The sequence below is a fragment of the Stigmatopora argus genome, chromosome 10 (genome assembly GCF_051989625.1).
Source record: "Stigmatopora argus isolate UIUO_Sarg chromosome 10, RoL_Sarg_1.0, whole genome shotgun sequence".
Classification (NCBI taxonomy): domain Eukaryota; kingdom Metazoa; phylum Chordata; class Actinopteri; order Syngnathiformes; family Syngnathidae; genus Stigmatopora; species Stigmatopora argus.
In genome coordinates this window covers 770,664-791,746 of record NC_135396.1, presented here as the reverse complement: position 1 = coordinate 791,746, position 21,083 = coordinate 770,664, and the positions used below count along the sequence as shown (strand labels likewise).

At 42.8% G+C, this 21,083-nt stretch overlaps 1 protein-coding gene across 1 annotated transcript in view; it reads left to right on the top strand.

Annotated features, from left to right (window-relative positions):
• LOC144083371 (FRAS1-related extracellular matrix protein 2-like) overlaps window positions 1-21,083 on the top strand; it is a 63,465-nt gene that overhangs the window by 32,236 nt on the left and 10,146 nt on the right. The window contains exons 4-14 of the mRNA XM_077611155.1: window positions 414-644; window positions 2,540-2,665; window positions 3,665-3,916; window positions 12,794-12,943; window positions 16,017-16,226; window positions 16,303-16,500; window positions 17,391-17,555; window positions 17,642-17,824; window positions 17,902-18,032; window positions 19,270-19,425; window positions 20,294-20,597. Of these exons, the coding sequence (XP_077467281.1) occupies window positions 414-644; window positions 2,540-2,665; window positions 3,665-3,916; window positions 12,794-12,943; window positions 16,017-16,226; window positions 16,303-16,500; window positions 17,391-17,555; window positions 17,642-17,824; window positions 17,902-18,032; window positions 19,270-19,425; window positions 20,294-20,597 (2,106 nt within the window). The remainder of the gene's footprint in view (window positions 1-413; window positions 645-2,539; window positions 2,666-3,664; window positions 3,917-12,793; window positions 12,944-16,016; window positions 16,227-16,302; window positions 16,501-17,390; window positions 17,556-17,641; window positions 17,825-17,901; window positions 18,033-19,269; window positions 19,426-20,293; window positions 20,598-21,083) is intronic.

The following is a 21,083-nucleotide window of genomic DNA, read 5'->3' as shown; positions in this document are numbered from 1 at the left end:
TTTTTGAACTAAAAACAGAAAAAAATGATTAAAAAATTACAATTATTGATTTAAAAAGGGGATAATCAGGAAATTTAACATACATCTATACTCTTCATGTGAATTTGATCTGAAAACAGAAAGTCGGCACTCATGATTGACTTTCCCGGGCCACACAAAATGATGCGGTGGGCCAGATTTGGCCCCCGGGCTGCCACTTTGACACATGTGCTGTATGTCAAAGTATTTGTATAAACAGCAATGATTAGCCTCTTTGAAAATGTGTAAATTGTAACTTCACTTAGCTTTAGGAGATGACACAGGATGTAAATATGAAGAAAAAAAATCAGGCAAATGGCCTTTGCTTTGAAATCCCGGCAGCGTACAAAGGAGTGGATCTTAAGAATGTGTGTTTGTGTCCCTCCCGGGAAAAGGCATCGGCACCAAGGACGGCACGGCGCTCAAGGACAAAGATTTCCGCGGCAAAGCTCAGAAGCAAGTTCAGTTCAACCCGGGTCAAAGCGCCGCCACCTGGAAGGTCCGCATCCTGCCGGACGGCGACTACGAGGTGTCGGAGACCTTCCACGTGGTGCTCTCCGATCCCGTCATGGCCGTCCTGGAGTCGCCGTTGAGCACCGTTGTGGAGATTGTGGACCCCGGAGACGGTCAGTAGTCAGGCAGTTTCGTACAATTCTTTCTTTCCTTTCTTTTTTTTAGCTAAATTAAAAAGGGGAAAGCTTTATATCTTCTTTTTTATTTTCACTTTTACATAAACGAAACAGTAAATATTGCTTTGGTTTTTTTTTTCTTCATCTATTTGCCTCTTTGAAGAAAACAGGCCGGGGTCAATTTTTTCAAAAAAGGGAACCAAGTAGTAAATATTCCTACAAAATGTGACAAAAAATGCTTTCCAAGTGAAAAAGCTGGCATTCCGTGTTATATTTTATAGTATTTATTTTAATACTTAAGTATTATAATTGGGCTGTATTCGTTTTTTTCTCCATATTATGAGCTTACATTATTATTTGTCATTTAAATACATAAATAGTCATTTTTCTTTTTATTGGAGAGATTTTAACTCATTTTTAATTCATGGGTCTCTTTACATTTTCTATGAAAAAAAGAAAACAGTGCATATTCTTTTCAATATTTGTAATTTATCTCTATTTTCTTATTTAAAAAAGGAATTAAATGGTCCCTATTTTCCCTTGGATTTAAAATAGCAGGAAGCCTACTGAAGCACGTTAGATTAGATTAGATTAGATTAGATAATTAGAGAAAGAGCAGCTAGCGGCATACAAAAGTTAGCACGCGAAACGGCGACGAAAGCGGGAAACGGAGGGAAGCGCCGCGACGACAACAAGCCAAAGGAGCTTCTGTAAACACGTCTGTTCGCCGGCGCCGAGGCGGAGCAAAGTGCGCCGTATAAATATGGATGGGAACGTCTCAGGGGGGAAACGGCGGGTTTGGCTGTCAACAATTTATGCAAATGAGTGTCTTTAGTCAACGGTTTGTCCCGTGAAATCTGGGCTCTCCCGTGGCCAATCGGTACGCTGGGCTTCAAACGCGGATTCGCCGTCGAGGAACGCATCGTGTTTGTTTGACGCGCTTTGAACGCGTCGCGCGTTTTCAGGGTGCGCCATGGTGACGGACCAAAAAAAGCTTTAGGGGAACGTGCGTCGTCCAATCGCTTTGCAGAATGAAACGTTTGTAGCCATGAAAATTGCCGGGCCAGTTTTTGCTACGGGCAATTAGGGCGACGACCCGCGGTGTCATCTTTGTGGGGGTGCACGAGAGCCCCGATAATTGTTTTTTCCCCAAATCAAAAGGATCCAGGACTACCTCTGGGCATGGGACATATAGATAAAGTGGTACCTCTACATACGATCTTAATCCGTTCCGGGACTGAGCTCGTATGTCGAGCTTTTTGTAACTCGAGCAGACGTTTCACATTGAAATGAATGTTTTCGGTGTTGTGTGCACGAGTATACTTCATTACCCAGAAAGCCCTCTTTTTGCCCGCGCATGCGCGTTGTGCGTTTCCTGGTCGAAACTCGTCTGAATAAATCGTTCAGTGCTCGTAGATATCTGTTATACACGAAAGAGATGCGGCAAAAAAGACGCTACAAGTGCGCTACAATGATAAACAGCCTCTCATGTCATGGCCACCTGGCTTTCTCGCATCTCGAATTTTTTCTCGTATCTAGAGCATCTCGTAGCTGGAGCTGCTCGTATGTAGAGGTACCACTGTACTATACAAGATATATACAAATAAGTCACTTCCCGTCGATTTTGAGACCATTGCGCATCTCTTGATTTTGCTACATTTTTAGGTGATTGTCTATTGATTTTTTTCAGTTCTTTTCAGCCCGTAAAGTGATCCCATTTCCTCAAATACGTGAAAAAAACATATCTCGGCATGCAGGCTTTATTTCCCGTCCGACACTGACCATTTATAACTTGTGTGTCATTTTCTGCCAATGGCAACTTCAAAGTACAAGTTTATAAAAGTAAAATCCATGTCTGACTTGACTAACGTTTGCTTTTGCGGTCCCTCCAGAGTCCACCGTCTTCATCCCCGCGGCGGCGTACAGCGTGGAGGAGGACGTCGGCGAGTTGATGGTGCCGGTCAGGCGCAGCGGAGATGTTAGCCAGGAGCTCATGGTGCTCTGCTTCACTCAGCAAGGTCAGGAAAAAATCTATTTGATATAAAAAAGAGAACATGGACAAAGGAGATTTATCATAAGGCGGGAAGAAAAGTGATTTTTTTGTCTTTGCAGTTTTCCCATTGAAAAAAAGCATCACTGTTAAATATCCTAATATGCTAAATACGCTAAAAGTATGTGTCGTGGGTTTGAGAGAAATTGAAAATGTCAGGAGAATTTGCACGTTCTTAATGTAAATTTGGCAAGCTGTTTTACGTACGTGGACATATTAAACTGTAACGTTATTGAGGCACAGGTAGATAAGAAGCGGAGTGACTTTTTAGCCAATCAGAATGCAGAACACAATGCACGATGCAAATCCGTGAAGTAGCGAAACCGTGAAAAGTAAACCGTGTTATAGCGAGGGATCACTGTAATTCAGTTTTTTTTTAAGCATTTTATTTTTTCAACTTCTTCAAACAGTTTAATGGAGAAAAATGTTTTTTAAATGAAATCACATAGCTTGAAAAGGTGTCAAACTCGGGTTGGTTCGCGGGCCGCATTAACGTTTTAGATATAATATTTAGATATTAAAAGATAAATAGAAATGGATTAAAAAAAAGCCCTAAATAGTCTGGGTTTTTTATATGTAAATGTTTATTTGAGCTTTTTTTTCTTAGTAAGGGAAAACTTAAAAAAAAAAAATCATTCCAAAAGGAACCAAAATAAATGTGATAGATTTTACAAAAATATTTTTGAACTAAAATCACAAAGAAAAACTTTGCAATTATTGATTTAAAAGGGGGAAATCAGGAAATATAATATAATATAATATTATATAATAAAAATATAATATACATTTAAAATCTTCATGATCGTAAAACAGAAAGTCGGCACTCATGATTTACTTTCTCAGGCCGCACAAAATGATGTGGCGGGCCAGATTTGGCCCACGGGCCACCACTTTGACACCTGTGGTCTAAGACATGTACATTTTAAGAGCAAAAAAAAAATTTCTTTTGTTTTTGTAATGTCCCCAGAGTCAGCCACGGGCACGGTGCCCACCACCGTCCTGTCCTACTCGGACTACATCTCTCGGCCCGACGACCACCGCGGCGTGCTGCGCTTCGACAGGGGCGAGGTGGAAAAGCCCTGCCGCGTGGTGGTCATCGACGACTCCCTCTACGAACCCCAGGAGAGCTTCAACGTCACCCTCGGCGCGCCCATGGGGGGCCGCCTGGGGGCCCGCTTCCCCAGCGCCAGGATCACCATCGTGCCTGACGCCGATGACGGTAAGGCAATCTGCTAAATCCCCACACAATGCCTTGCGATGGCCTTTCAGAAACGTTAGCATTCGGGCTATTAGCATATTAACATTTGGAAAATACAGTGGAGCCTTGCGTCATCATCACCCACAAATCCATCAAAGTCCTCATTTTCTGTGTCCGAATTGAACAATTGTCCAAATGAGTCATCGAAAACGCTGAGTTTTATACGTTCGTCCAGGCGGCCACAATCCATTCGCCAATAGTAGCTAGCTGGTAGCTAGCGTAACCTTTCCAATGGTGCTTTCCATGCTTTGTCAAGCTGTATTGATGTCGATGTATATAGGCCACAATCCATTCGCAAATAGTAGCTAGCATACGTTTTCCAACGCTGCTTTCTTTCCATGCTTCGTCATGCTGTATTGATGTCGATGTATACAGGCCACAATCCATTGGGTGTATTGACAAAAGAACTACTACATATCCCAGCGGTCACTGCGCAGTACTTTGTCTACGGGAAAATAGTAGAGTCGGTGTACCCTATTAACTGCATACCTGTCAACCTCTGCCGATAACTGCCCTTATAAATGATTATGATTCAACCCCTTACAAACCCCCAAAAAACCTTACAAACACCGTACGACTCGTACGGTGTTTGTAAGGTTTTTGGGGGGTTTGTAAGGGATTGAATCATAATCATTTATAAGGGCAGTTATCGGCAGAGGTTGACAGGTATGCAACTGATTCATTTTATTTTATTGTGATAACAATTTTAGTATTGGTCCATATATAAAGCGCACTGGATTATTAGGCGCCCTGTCTATTTTGGAGAAAATTGAAGACTTATGTGCGCCTTATAGTCGTGAAAATACGGTAGTTCGACAGTGGACCGGACTCCGACACGATCGCATGATTGGAAATTGCGCCGCGTCTTTGTGAAAAAGATCGACTTTTCTTCGACCTCCCCACTTTTCCCGTGTCCTTGCGTCTCCTCGGATCGAACGTGGTTTATCCCCAGAGAGCCCTAATGATCCGGGGGGGCTCCCTTAATCCTCCCCCAGACAAATCTGCGCAGACTATAGCGCCCCGAGAGCAAAGTCGGGTGTCTTAAGATATGCTAATGGTGTTGGAGCAGTCGCCAACTTTTTTTTAAAAACAAAAGCCGCCTGATTGAGACGCCTTCCAATCAACGCCAACGGTTTGTTTCCCAGCGAAAGCGAGGACGCGAATCAGCCGCCGCGTCGTGACAATTATATTCCGAGCGCCGCGCTCCCTCTCGCCTGTCGCCTGTCGCTCCGTTTCTTTGTTCGTTTGGCACTTAGTTTTCCCGCAGACGAACGTGCCATCTTTCACGCTGGCGAAAAGTTCCCCGTCAGCCTGAAATCTGCGTCTCCGCCGCCGCCAAACGAAAGCGCTTTTAATTACGCCCGGCGGTGGGCGGAGACGAGCGAACGAAGGGATCGCTAAGAAAACTCACCGTGTGCTATAAAAATGAAGTTAGGTCGGTCTGAGCTTCGCACGGATTGAGCGAAAGGCGAATATTCGCTCCGTCTTCGTCACGTCGTCGCCCACGGACCCGAAAAAACAAAATGCAAAAGTGAGAGCTTGTGTACTCCTATGCGCCCTGAGGCTTTTTAGTTTGAGCAATGGAGCGGGAGAAAGCTCTGCTTTAGGAGAAACCGCAAATATTAGCATTCCTAGCAACAAAAGGTGGGAAAGTGTGTATAGTCCAAACGGGTAGCAAAAAGAAAAAAAATGCACATTTATTTTGCAATTCCAAAAGCTTTGCAGAAAAAAACATGAACGCCAATTGGCAAGGTACTCGGCCGTTTCGTCGCCCGGAATGTTATTGATAATTACCATTTAAAATTGTTGCTCAAATTCCCTATATACAAACTGCAAATTATTATTTAGTCATACTTAATGCCCTATTAATTATTAGGCTAAAGAAAAGCTCCAAATTTCCCGGACTTTTATTGTGTTTTGTTGGAGAACTTGTTAAGACCCTGACTGACGTCGCTTCTTAAAGGGACAACGCATGTACATACAAACTCTTCTACACTGACACGTCGGCTCAGTGAAACCGCTCATGGCCATTGTTGGCTTTTATTCATGCGTAGACCGTGTTGTTTTACCTTGTTTTGTCGCCGGACTTTTGGTCGCCGGACGTTTGATCGCCGGACGTTTGGTCGCCGGTTGTTTGGGTCCGAGCGACCAAACGTCCGGCGACCAAACGTCCGGCGACCAAACGTCCGGCGACCAAACGTCCGGCGACCAAACGTCCGGCGACCAAACGTCCGGTCACGAATAGGCAAAAAGGACAAATGCAAATTGTCACAACACGGACACAAAAATGGCCAAAGCATGAATGCAAATAGGCACAACACAATTGCAAATAGTGACAACACAAATCCTAATTTCCTGAAACATGAAAGCAAATAACCGCAAGGAAAATAGTCACAACACAACCCCCAATAGCCCATAACACAAATGTAAAATGGCCAAAACACAAATGCAAATAGCCACAACACAATTGCAAATAGTGACAACACAAATCCCAATTTCCTGAAACAAGAAAGCAAATAACTGCAATGCAAATAGCCACAACACAATTCCAAATAGTCCCAACACAAACCCACTTTTCCTCGAAACACAAATGCAAACAGCTGCAACATGAATGCAAATAGGCACACCGGAAATTGCAAAAAAATCATCCGAAAGTACAAATTAGGAATATAATTCGGGTGGAAGTCCTAAAAAAAAAAATTAAATGGATCTTTGGAAGTTTAGCGTTAGCGATCGACTTAGCTGAAATGAAAAACTTGAGTGTGACCCCAAAAAAATGTCTACGTTAGAAGCCAACATCCGGAAGGTTCGAAAGTTCACCAGTGGAAAAAGGCGTCAAACATTTTGACATTTTTCTTCTCGTCTTCTCCGGCTACAAAGTCAAAGGGTTCGTTGGCGCATTGATTAGCAGACGAGGCCTTTTTGACGATGGCTCGGGGCGATGTCGCGCGTTGTTGTTTGCCGCCGCGCGTCAGCCTCCTGTCACTCAACGCCACGCACACACACAAACACACACACACGTACGTATACACACATCGCCGACGGGGCCGGGAGGGAACACACAGGTTGAGCGACAAACAAAAAGCGCTAATGCCGGTTGTCAATCTGAGCAGAGTTTATCCTTTTATTGACCCTGAATGATTCTCACCGTCTAAAAAAAGACACATTTGTATTTGTTTTTAGCAATTTGTCCCACATCAGGGGCGTCCAGTGATTGACTTTAGCCGGCCGGATTGGGCTCCCGGCCCGCCACTTTGACACCCGTGCTTGTACTTTGAGACAAAATGCTGCAGGTGGTTTTCGACAACTTGTGGAAAGGCCAAAGCCTCAATGGAGATGGACACCAACGTGTCTGAACAAATCCAAGAGTCAGTGAGGAAGCCCTCGGAGAAAGCACATCTCCATCACAAATTCCTTTTCTGACCTCGGTGACCTTTGACCTCATTACCCCTCTAATGTCATCAGTTTTCCATCTTCGGATTGGGAGCCTCCTCCTACAAAACAAAGCACCCGACATAATATTATTCCAAGTGAAATGTCACTGTTGCTTTTAGCTAACATCCAATCCAGGACTGGGATAGGCCAATATACAGGAAGTAAGCTAAATGTGTTCGAAGATAACCAAGAAATGATTCAAAACGTACAGCAAGTGATACCGACCGGAATGGCCCAAAATGCACAGGTAGTGACCCAAAATATCCCCATTATCAACAAGAAATGCCTCAAAACGTACAGCAAGTGACCGGAATGCCCAGAAAGTGACCCCAGAAACCTCAAATTTCACAGAAAGTGAACCAAAATGAGCCCAAGATTAACCAGAAATGATCCAAAATGCATAGCAAGTGACATGTAGATATCCAAACGTCTCCAAGACAATGTTCGGACTGGCGGTGTACGACCTTCAACCTTCAGCGCCATTGACGGCACTAACGATCTAGACCACATGTGTCAAAGTGGCGGCCCGGGGGCCAAATCTGGCCCGCCGCATCATTTTGTGTGGCCCGGGAAAGTAAATGATGAGTGCTGACTTTCTGTTTTAGGATCAAATTCAAATAAAGAGTATAGATGTATATTACATTTCCTGAATTTCCCCCTTTTAAATCAATAATTGTCATTTTTTAATCATTTTTTTCTGTGTTTTTAGTTCAAAAATCATTTTGTAAAATCTAAAAATATAGAAGAAAAAAAATCTAAAATAAACATTGTTTTAGATCTATAAAAAACTGAATATTCAGGGCTTTTAATCCATTTATAAAACAAATCAAAATATTATATCTAAAATGGTCCGGCCCCAAGTTGACGTTAAAGTGGCCCGCGAACCAACCCGAGTCTGACACCCTTGATCTAGACTATACAGACCCTATTATTACTCATCTTGATTAATAATATATATAAAAGTAAGGTCAACCTTGGGTGAGTCGGCCTTCTGCCGCATCTCCATGACTGACAGTCGGGCCAGTCCACCTCCTGCGGAGACTGACAGACTGAAAAGCTTTCGCTTCGGATATGGGCAGCAACCTTGACAACATTGACTGACGGACGGACCGACGGACGGACAGCGAGTGCTCAATTCCCATCCGCGGTTTCTCGGCAGACTTGCCCTCTCTTGCCGGGCTAATTGCCGTTTGATATCACCTGCGCATCCGCCAGCTTGTTGTGAGGCGCTGTCGGGAAGGCTCCGAGAACAAGACGCCACTTGTAAAAATTTACCGTCCGCCCGCCAGTAAATTCCGCTCGGCTTCCCCGAGCGGTGATTACGAGCCGTCGTAAAGACGGCTTGTTTGTGTGTTTGCGGGAGCTTTTGCCTGGGAAAGTTGCACGTTGTGATTATTCTTCACCTGGGTTCCCTTTCATTTTGGAAACAGATGTCGCGAGCGTTTGAACACCCGGACCCGCTTTTCGGAAGACCTCAATTTTCCTCACTTTGTTTTCGGAAACAAGAGGTCGCACTTATTATTTAGGACGGAGTGCCAAAGTCTTTACTTAAAAATACACGGGGCTAAAAGTAGAAAAATATCCGCTTCGGACATAGAAACCGCTAAATCCTATTGGCCGTGGTGACGTGGATTGGAAGGTAAAAGATTATAGTGCTGGTTGTCTTAAATATTCAAGATGGCGTACAAACAATTCTGATTACCAAAGCCTTTGATATGCAGATTACGGTTTCATTATACGAAAACAAGATGTAAATTATGAAATCCCCCAAAACGTCAATACGTTAGCTGCATGTTATTTTATTTTGAAGTTGTCGCGGTAGCATTCCGTCCTGCTTGCCAAAACAACTTTACGAAATCCCCCAAAACGTCAATACGTTAGCTGCATCTGTTATTTTATTTTGAAGTTGTCGCGGTAGCATCGCGTCCTGCTTGACAAAACAACTCTAACTTTGTTCTTTAAAATAACTAGTAAACAAATGAATATGAGAATTTAAACATTAAATGCTACTCTATTTATGTAAAATCCAAGTTACGAAACTCATTAATTTCGTAACTAGAGGTACCATTGTATATGATGCTCAATTTCGATTAGACCAATAATACAATGCTTTACAAAATACTTCTCCTCTCCCTTTTTATAACATTGTTTACCCACAATGAAATGTATAATGCCACTCTCTGAATTGGAGAAAAATATCTGCTTCAGAAGTCAAAGTAACCGAAATGTGCTTCCCGCGGTGACGCGGGTTGCAAAATAAAACAATTTACTGCTGGCCGCCTAAAGTATTCAAGATAAGTTTGCTTACACAAAAAGTACAAATGTGCTGCCTGCTTTAGGGCATCAACATACATCACTTTTAATTGTTATGCCATTGTTTAGCCGCAATTAGATGAATAACACGGCTCTACAAAAGTAGAACAAAATCTGGTTCAGCCATAAAAACGACTCAATCGTACTTGCGGTGGTGACATAGATTGGAAAAACAAAAGAGTTTCATGTTAAAGTGGATTACACAAAAAGTAGAAATGTTTGTAATAAAAAGGCAGCGAAAGAGTTCAATTTCAATCACACGCTGGCATTTCAAAACGTCTTGCCGCAGCTTTGTTCCCACTACCGTCAAATGTCGGCAAATATTTACATACGGCACATCAGAAAATGAAATTCTGCGTCTTCCGATTGGATCTAACGAGATTCTCTCCCCTGGGATGCTCTCCACGAAAGAAGGTTTTAATCAGTAAGACATCAAGCTCGTATTAATTGTCGTCAAGAGTTCGCCTTGCCGTACCGAGGCTAGCGTAGCATAGCCTCCGCTAGCTTGAGCCAGGCTTGGATTGAATCTCACCATTAGAAAAGCCACTTGGCGCCGAGGGGGTGTCACCCAAAGTTCAAGTGGATTCAAGCGGCTTGTCGGCAAACACGCTCCTCAACCCCCAAAGCCTCCTTGGGGGAGGCCCTATGCGGTTTTACTTTTTTTTCTGGCCCTTATTTAACGTACACGGTAGGATAGAGATTCCCTGTGTCAATGTTATTCATTTTCAGGCGTGTTAGCTTTAGCGATTCAACTTGAAAGTAAACGAGAAGCCGGAAATTCATTGTAAACACTGGCCCGGAATCTTGAAAATGAGATTTTCTTTGTCACCATGTATTAGGCGCCAACATTTGCCAGTTATCTGTCGAATAATTTGCACTTTGTTTGAAGAAAGAAGTGCTACTTTTTGGGGGGGAGTTAAGCTAGCAAAAAGGATTGTTAGAAAGAAGTGCTACTCTTTTTTAAGCTAGCAAAAAGGATTGTTAGAAAGAAATGCTTCTATTTTTTAAGCTAGCAAAAAGGATTGTTAGAAAGAAATGCTACTCTTTTTTAAGCTAACAAAAAGGACTGTTAGAAAGAAATGCTACTCTTTTAAACTAGCAAAAAGGATTGTTAGAAAGAAGTGCTACTCTTTTTAAAGATAGCAAAAAGGACTTAGAAAGAAATGCTACTCTTTTTTAAGATAGCCAAAACGATTTAGAAAGAAGTGCTACTCTTTTTAAGCTAGCAAAAAGGATTGTTAGAAAGAAGTGCTACTCTTTTTTTAAGCTAGCAAAAAGGATTGTTAGAAAGAAATGCTACTCTTTTTTAAGCTAGCAAAAAGGACTGTTAGAAAGAAATGCTACTCTTTTTTTAAGCTAGCAAAAAAGATTGTTAGAAAGAAATGCTACTCTTTTTGGGGGGAGTTAAGCTAGCGAAAAGGATTGTTAGAAAGAAGTGCTACTCTTTTTTAAGATAGCAAAAAGGACCTTTTGAACATCCCGATCAAAAGGCAATTACGAGGGCGGCGTTTGACGCATTCTTGGGCAAAAGCCCGGGTTGCGTTTTCTCGAAACCGCCGGACTAGCGAGCAGGTGCGCTTCAACGAGGCGCGCGGGTGGCGCTGTCTGCTTCCTCCTGACGCACGTTTGCCAAAAATGATTATCTCTTTATTTCCTCCCGCGCCGACCGGGCTCCCCCCAGATAACCCGATCTTCGCACGGGCGCCGTCGTATTTCATTCGACGCTCCCCTCGGCGGGGCCCCGCTCGCCACCGATGAAGTATCCTCTCCTCGGCGCTCGGCGCCATCGTCATGGAAACAACAACTCTGCCCCGCGGCCTCCGCCATCCATTTCAGCGTGTTTATTGGCGCGTCTTTGGCGGCCGCCTCCCTCCGTTTGTCAGCGCCGTGATTCATGCGCGCCTGGGATAACGAGACTCAGACTCGCGGGCTTTGTTCGTGGCGTCGCCGATTCAGCGGGCGCACGACACCCCGCCGTGTCGCTTTCAGACGGCCCTCGTGAAATGCGGACGCAATCCATTGACGACGTGAAGATGATCGATTATGATAGACTTCAATTCATCATTTAATTATTTTCTGTGTTTTATACTAACAAAAGGAATTATATTATAGCACGTTAGCTTAAATAGTACCTCCCACGTTTTATCACAACTTACTCACAGTAGGTACCGTATTTTCTGGACTATAAGTCGCACCAGCCAAAAAATGCATCATTAAGCAGGAAAAAACATATATAAATCGCACTGGAGTATAAGGCGCATTTTTGGGGAAATTTATTTGATGAAATCCAACACCAAAAACATACATGTCATCTTGAAAGGTAATTTAAAATTAATATAAAATAGAGAACAACGGTATAATAACGTTACATGGCTGACATCCCTGGTAATGTCAGTAACGACGTAACATATTAAGAGTTATTCAGATAACTCTAGCATAAAGAACATGCTAACAAGTTTATCAAACTATCAGTTTCACTCCAAATCACTAAATCCAATGAAATCTTCATCGTCGGTGTCAAGTCCCCCAAAAAGATAATTTCACACAAGTCACACCCAAAACAAATGATGAACTATGAAAAATAACTGCGATTTATAATCCAAAAAATACGTTACTACATGAACTATATCTGCTAGCGTAGCCATTAGCCACTCGCTAATCCCAAGTAGCAAGATATTCACGCGATACGCACATTTGCCGGCCACACAAAATGCCAGGCGGGCCCCGATTTGGCCCCCAGGCCTTAGGTTTGACTCCCACGCTCCAGTGGAAATCACCACATTTCAAGGTGTGAAATCCATCTTTATTTGGTCTTGCTCTCGATCGTTAAAACGGGTCAAATGGAGCTTTTTGTCATGTTTTGCGCGTAGAAATAGAATTCCTGAAATGAAAACCCGGTAGCAGGAAGCAAGAAAGTCTTTTTTAAAGTATGTACTGCAATTACAGCGTGTTCCCGGTGGAGACATTTCCTTCATTTCCCCTGTAATAAGCTCCTTTTTTTTTGCCCGAATCAGACGTTGTTGTCAGACAGCCAAGACAAAATTACAGCGTTAAATTACCCCCGACCCTCCTTTTTTTTTCTCGTCACAGCTCCGGTCTTCTACTTTGGCAACGCCGACTACCACGTGGACGAGAGCGACGGCTACGTGGAGGTGCAGGTGTGGAGGACAGGAAGCGACCTGTCCAAGGCCGGGACCGTGACGGTGCGCTCCCGGAAGACGGATCCGGTCTCGGCGGAGGGTACGTGTCCTCGCAGGTTTTTGAGCGCCAACAATAGGCTCGGCCTGTCATCGTTTGTTTTAAAGCGGGTTGGAATGTCAACAAAGTGGGGGAGCTTTTTTTAGGATCCCAACGAAAGGTGTCTTAAAATATCACGGTATTCCGTTGAAGAGTTCTCGTATTGCTTCCAAATCTTTCTGAAACGCTAGTTAAGAAAATTAACATTAAGTTGCTACACTGCGCAAACAAAACAAGAGTTCTACCTTGTTTGAATAAGATATTTATTTATGTCTTTTGGCCCTGGTGGAATGCTAAAGCTAATATTTTAATCACCCATTTTTGGATTATTTTGTTTTTTTAAATCACTTATTGAGGGCTACACATCCTTTAAAATGTTTTCTTTTTTAGAATGTTGCATTTAAGCAGATTTGGACTAAAGTTGGTTTGCACTAAAAACTGCACAAAATAGTATAATGAAGGCCATATATTTGATCTAACATTTAAAAAAAATCATGTTTACTTTAGTGCTGAATTTGAAGTAAACGGACCTGAATATACTTTTATGTCCATTTTGATTCGTTTTCTTCAAAAAGTGAAACATCCTTTAAATTTTTTTATTTTTTTTATATTTAGAATCTTGCATTTAAGCAGTTTTGGGCTAAAGCTGGTTTGCACTAAAAACTGCAAAAAATAGTATCATGAAGGCCATATATTTGATCTAACATTTAAAAAATATGTTTACTTTAGTGCTGAATTTGAAGTAAATTGACCTGAATGTACTTTTATGTCCATTTTGATTCGTTTCCTTCAAAAAGTGAAACAAAAATACAGTGGTACCTCGAGATACAACTTTTTGCACGGCAACACGCTCGTAGCATAACATAAACAAATTTAAATGCACTTGAATTTCGATGCAGACACACTCAAAAATAAGTTTCATCTAACCTTACACTAAACTTAATTCTAATTTAGTTTGAAATCTTGATACCTTTCTTCTCCCGGATTGGCTCTATTGGCCCCGCCTCCACCCTGACTTTCAGATGCAACCTATCAAGGGTTGTTTGCTTTTGTCTTCCCTTCAAAACATTCCCAAAATGATACACACATTAGACTCTCATTGATTAGCAACTGCATAAGAATGTTGTCAAAAGTATTCTTTTTTTCCACTTTAAAATAGGTGAAATTACTAAAATAAAAGACACCCATTTACATGTATTTTGACTTTTAAATTCGGAGTATGGCTCTCAAGGAATAACATTAGAAAATACAAATTGTTTATGGCTCTCTTCGTCAAAAAGGTTCCCGACCCCTGTCTTATGATATGATGTCTGTATGCTCGTATATCAAAATGTGTCTCGTATCTCAAGATAAATATTTGCCCGAAATTTTACTCGTATCTCAAATTCGTATTCCGGGGTATTACAGTATACTCATCGGGATCGAATCGTGACCTCTGAATCGCGATACGAATCGTATGAGGCAAAAACACAGCCTTAATATGTCTAGAATTGTCACCAAAACGTGGGTCACGGATTTGGCAATTCCTTCCGATGGTTGTTAGCACTTGGACTGTGATCTAGTAAACATACAAGTGTTTCTCCCAGCCTCTATCGTGTCAACCCACCGGCGTTTTTTTTCCCCCCGCCGCCGCCGCCTCGTGACCTCGCCGCTAACTCACCAACTAATCTTATGCAAACTCGGCCCCGTCTCAACTGCCTCTTCAAAGTCGGCGCTAAATGTGGAACGTTTGCCGGCCCAGCGAGAGAACATTTTTGGGGGGGGGGAGGAGGAATTCATTTTAGGTTGCTGCTTCTACAATTCCTGACCTTCTAACAGCTTCTTAACAAATCTTAAATGTACTCATCTTGATCAGGGCTTTGAATTATGTCTCGTGAGGATTCCTACGGGATCTTCAAAAGTCTTTATTGTATTCATCTTGGTAAAGTATTTTGAATAAGACAGTGAATTTTGTCTGATAGCTATTCAGTTCTTAGAATTCGGGATTGCAACGGTCCTTAAGAAGTCTTAAATTTGCTCGGTGTGAGAAATTGTTTTGAAAAGGCATTGAATTCTGTATGCTAGGTCCTCAAATCCTTCTTTTCAGGGTTCCTATAGGGACTTAAAATTCCTTAAATGTACGATTCTTGATTAATTTTGTCTGGTAGATCTTGAATTTAGGGTTCCGAGGCGTCCTTAAAAAGTCTTCAACCACCTTGATAGGTTTATTATTAATACACTTTAATCAAAACAGGCAGACATCATTAACATACTCTGGCTACAACTTGCAAGGAAAATCACTCCCGACTCGCCTTCGTCCAAGATGATTCTGAAGAAACGGCATCTTCCTCTGTCAATTTAGTCGGCGCATAATCAAAACATTTAAGGTAATCTGATTCAAACAATTGCATAAGCGAACAGAATAACACCATTAAGGTCAAAAAACAACTGCCACAACAATCTCATATTAGATCGGAACCAAAAACACCTGCGTAAGAATTTGCACAGGTAAGCATAATAATTTCTTTATAAGGTAAACAGAGCGGCCGTATTTTTAAACAATAACGCGAGTATTTTCGGAAGTTGATTCGCTTATCGCCATTTGCCGGAATCCAAGTCAAAGCAATTTAAGAGTCCCTGGTAGATCTTCATTGCCAACTCAGATCAACAGTCTCGGCCTTGAACATGGTGTCCTGTTCGCTCATTAGTCCTGAAAACAAATTAATTGGCCTCGAAAGCAGCTGTGTGGAGAAAGTGTCCTCGAGCTTACTCGGTCCAAACATAAAGTATAGCACAAATTAAATTATAACTTCATTACCTATTAAATGCTTAATGAACATATAGTAACCTCCCAGAATAAACCCAACACAACTTAAACCTTAATCAAGTGTCTTAGAACAGCATTGAGTTTCATCTGGTAATGCCAGAATTCCGTTAAATTGAGGCTTCTCAAATGCTCTTAAAGGTATTCATGTCTTAAAATAACATTGAATTTCATCTGGCAGCTCTTAAATCCCTCAAATTCCGTCGAGTCCACTTAGGACCGAATGCACCGTCCCGTCAATCACGGCAATTTTTTTGTGTGTGTTCCGGACAGCCGGAGCGGATTATGTGGGGATTAGCCGCAACCTGGACTTCGCCCCGGGCGTCGGCACGCAGACCTTGCGCGTCAGCGTCCTGGACGACCTGGGCCGGCCCGTCCTGGAGGGTCCCGAGAGCTTCCAGCTGGTCCTGCAGATGCCCGTCAACGGCGTGGTCGGCCAGCCCGGCAAGGCCGTCGTCCTCATCGACGACTCGGCGTCCGACCGTGAGGGCCGACCGTCGGACGCCGGCTCAGGAGGCCGCCAAACGCCGCCGTTTGACCGTCGCCGTTGCCTCGACAGTGCCCCAGGCGCAGTTCCGCCACGCCCTCTACGTGGTCGAGGAGCGGTCCGGACGCGTGTCGGCCAGCGTGTACCGCAGCGGCGACGTCGGCCGCGGGTCGACGGTGCGCTGCTACAGCCGGCAAGGGACGGCGCAGGTCATGATGGACTTTGTGGAAAGGCCCAACACGGACGCCTCGCTCATCACCTTCTTACCAGGTGACCTTTCACCTCTTCCAAATGCTCTTTTGTAGCTTCAAATGTTTTTTGTTGTTGACAAAAACAGCTCATTTCCCTTCAACATGAAACTAATACAGTGGTACCTCGACATATGATCGGAATCCGTTCCGAGACTGAGATCGTATGTCGAGATTTTTGCAACTCCAGCGAACATTTCCCATTCAAATGAACTGAAAACAAATGAATTAGTTCCAACCCTCTGAAAAAACACCAAAAACAGGATATTGGATTGGAAAAAATGTTTTATTTCTTCTAATTTGCCATCTATTAACATTAAGTAACACATAACTAGTGGTTTAATAGTAATAAAATGTGTTTAATAGAAATAAAATTAGACGCATTTTGCAGAGGGTAGAGACAGCGGCATACGGGGGGGGGGGACTTTATCCACGGCAACGCACTCGTAACGGAACAAACAAAGTTAAATTAACTTGGATTAATATATACAGACACTCAAACATATGTTTAATGTAACTTTACACAAAACTGAATTCTAGTTTTGTCGTAATCTTTTGTTACCTTCGTTTTCCGGGTTAGCGGTTTGCCACGCCTCCACCCTCACGTTCGCTATCGATGGACTGTTTGCTGTTGTATTTCCTTCAAAATATTCCGAAAATTATGCACACAGATGTCCTCACAATAGGATAACACAGTGCGCTACAATGATAAACAGCCTCTCATGTCAAATGAAAGAAATTTTGATCGTATCGCGGGCGGATTATTCGATCAAAATTTTCATCGTACCACTGTATTAGATTAGATTAGAACCGTATTCGGGAAATTTCCTTGGTGGCAGTAGCAATACAGACACAGAAGACATTGTAGACCTAGGTCAAAAAATTAAATGGAGTCTTGTGTGCTTTGACCAGGCGAAGTGGAGAAACCTTGCGTCCTGGAATTGGTGGACGACACGGAACACGAAGAAGACGAGGAACTACGTCTGGTCCTGGGGAGCCCCAAGGGCCACTCCCCCTTCGGCGCCTCCCTCGGGCCGCAGAAAGAGACGCTGGTCAGGATCACAGACGACGGCGACAGTGAGACGCGAGGGGACGGGAAGACGCGGTGGAGAAGGTCTCGCCCGGCGTCTCACCTGGACGTTGCGTTCTCTATCCCCCCTCAGAGCCCGTCATCAAGTTGGGCGAGAGCAAATTCAGTGTGAAGGAGCCCAAGGAGTCGGGCCTAGTGGCCGTGGTGAGGATCCCCGTGCTTCGCCTGGGGGACCCCTCCAAAGTGTCCGTCGTCAGGGTGCACACCAAGGACGGCTCGGCCACCTCGGGAGAAGATTACCATCCCGTGTCTGAAGGTGAGCGACGAGAGGAGAGGGTGAGGGTGCCACGCCTCCCGTGTTCATTTTGACTGATTTTTCTTGTTTCTACAAAGAACTCGTGTTTAAAGAAGGCGACACGCAGCTCCACGTGGAAGTGGAGGTCTTATACGACGGCGTCCGAGAGATGAGGGAGGCCTTCACCGTGCATTTGAAGCCCGACGAGAACATGGTGGCGGAGACGCAGGTAAATTGGAAAAACAAGATGACTTACAGGGGGGCGTGTACCTTTTGCTTATATACATACATACATACATACATACATACATACATACATACATACATACATACATACATGCATGCATGCATGCATGCATGCATACATACATACATACATACATACATACATACATACATACATACATACATACATACATACATACATACATACATACATACATACATACATACATACATACATACATACATACATACATACATACATACATACATACATACATACATACATACATGTATTTCAGCAACACGCTTATTTATTTATATATTTATTCATGTATTTATTTATTAACTTACTTATTACCTATCTATTTATGTCTAAAATACCTTTCCTATTTCTGCATCCTCACCCCCTTGCTACTGTGACAACGAAATTTCCCGAATACGGGATGAATAAAGTCATCCAATTCAATCCAATCCAAAAAAAAAATAAGAAACACGACTAACTCCATTTTTTGTTTTTATGGGAGTTGACAAAAAAACGAGCAATGAATCCAATCCCGTTCGCCAAAAAATATTGCTAAATTGCTCATTCTTAACAGGAAACGAGCCTGTTTCATTTTGGGAAACTAAACATAGAAAGTGAGCCTGATTCCAAATGTTAGAAAAATATGAGAAACTATTTTTTTCCATAATAAACGTTTGATCATTCAACAATGGAAATCGAGCCTGGAACCGTTTGTCCTGACCTTGGACTTTGAGAATAATATCAGAATTCTGTCTTTAATCTCCAACGATACCCTCAGAATTTGACTTCCAAGTCAAAGTTCTGACTTAATGGAGTCATAATTGACTGGAATCTCAGCGTTCTTACTTTATAGTCTTGGCTATCGCTCCTATTTAAACTTCAAAACAGCCCAAATTTTTCAAAAACTACATTTCCAATCACCATATTTTCCCCAATTTTAGCACGCTATCCAACATGTATTATTCAAGGGTGGGGGGAAAGGGAAAAAAAAATGCGGGCGGAGCCTGGTTCCCCAGGCATCCATGCATCTGGCCGGCCATGAGAACGAGACCGGCGATGTGTTTGCGCGCATGAATAAAACATTCTGGCTCCACACGCGGGGGTGAATGGCAAAGCGTGCACGCAACACAAGGTGAAAAAGCGGCAGAGTCCACGCTAAGGAATTGGAAATGAATTTGGAGCTTTCAATATTACATTTTTTTCTCCTTTTTCTTTTCAGCTGACCAAAGCCATCGTCTACATCGAGGAGAGCGACAGCGTGGCCGACGTGACCTTTCCGTCGGTGCCCAGAGTGCTCTCTCTGCTGGATTACGACAACGCCGACGAGGACTCCCATTGGCTCCCGGCCGCCGGCTACCCGCTGGTTTGCGTCACCGTACGTGCCCCGCCGTAATCAGATCGCCACGCCTGCTAAAATGGATGCCGTGTTTTTCCCACCAGACGTTTCTCTTAATTAAATTGAAAAAAAATCAAAGCATAGTAACATAACTAAATAGAAATAAAAACAAAAAAAATACAAATTAAATTAATTTTACTATTTTTTAAATGTATAATATGTAACAATTTAAATCTAATATCATAATATATAAAATAAAAAATACAGCATAATTCACACTGGAAAGAACCATACGTCTCCATGAAAAATCAGACAACAAAATTTTAAAGCACATTTTTATGTTTTTAATCTTGTAGTAATTGTATAATGATGGAAAAATAATAAATCTTCCAATTCCCAAATTTACAGGACCTGTAAAATAACAAGAAAAAATAAGACTAAAATTGTCATTCAAATCATTTGATGCTATGTTATGATAGGCTATGCTACACTATACTAATCTATGATATCCTATTTTATGATAGGCTATGCTACACTATACTAATCTATGTTACACTATACTAATCTATGCTACACTACTAATCTATGCTATCCTATTTTATGATATTCTATTCTATACTATTCTAGGCTACGCTAGCCTATCCTATGCTGTTATGCTACACTTCTATGCTATCCTATGTTATGATATTCTATGCTATGCTATTCTATGCTATGCTGTACTATTCTATGCTATGCTATACTAGACTATTCTAGATATTCTATGCTATGCTATACTAGACTATTCTAGATATTCTATGCTATGCTATGCTATACTATTCTATGCTACGCTTCACTATTGTATGACATTCTATGCCATGTTATGCTATGCTTTAGCTTGCTCTAACTTCCCCATCCATCCTTGGCGCAGGCGTGCAACCTGAAATACCCAGACTACCGCAAAACGGGCTCCATCTGCGCCAGCGAGAACATCAACAACACCCTGACGCGCTACCGCTGGCTGGTGGGCGCTCCCAAAGGCCCGGACGGCGTGACCGGACCCCTGCGAGAAGTGGACTTTGACACCTTCTTCACCTCGTCCAAGCAAATCACGCTGGACTCGGTCTACTTCCAGCCCGGCTCACGGGTGCAGTGTGCCGCCAGGGCCGTCAACTCGGACGGCGACCGGGGGTTGGAGCTCACCAGCCTCGCCGTCACCGTCAGCGGCGAGCGGGGTACGTTGTCGCCGAGTGTCCCGTCCGTTTCCGAGCGGCGAGGAAATTCACTTTCTAGCGATTTTGCCGCAATTCTGGGCCACTTTCTGTTGATCCAAGTTTAATTCTAGCTCGCTTCATGTTGACTTTTGGTCAGAACAGGGTCATTTCTTATCAATTTTGGGTCATTTCTTATCAATTTTGGGTCATTTTTTATCAATTTTGGGTCATTTCTTATCAATTTTGGGTCATTTCTTATCAATTTTGGGTCATTTCTTATTGATGTTGGGCCCACTTTGACTAACTATAACTCCCAATATGCCTCAAGATTGAAAAAAATAACATAGTGTTTAAAAATAGAAATCTTCCAAGTGCCTCCACGAACATTGAAGTGTATTTTCAGTTTTCCGCTTCTTGTTAGTCGCGGAAACGGCGCCGCGTGATGAGAAGCTGTCGTCGCGGCAATTTATTCCCGGCCGGCAAATCTTACTCCATTTTTTTTATCAG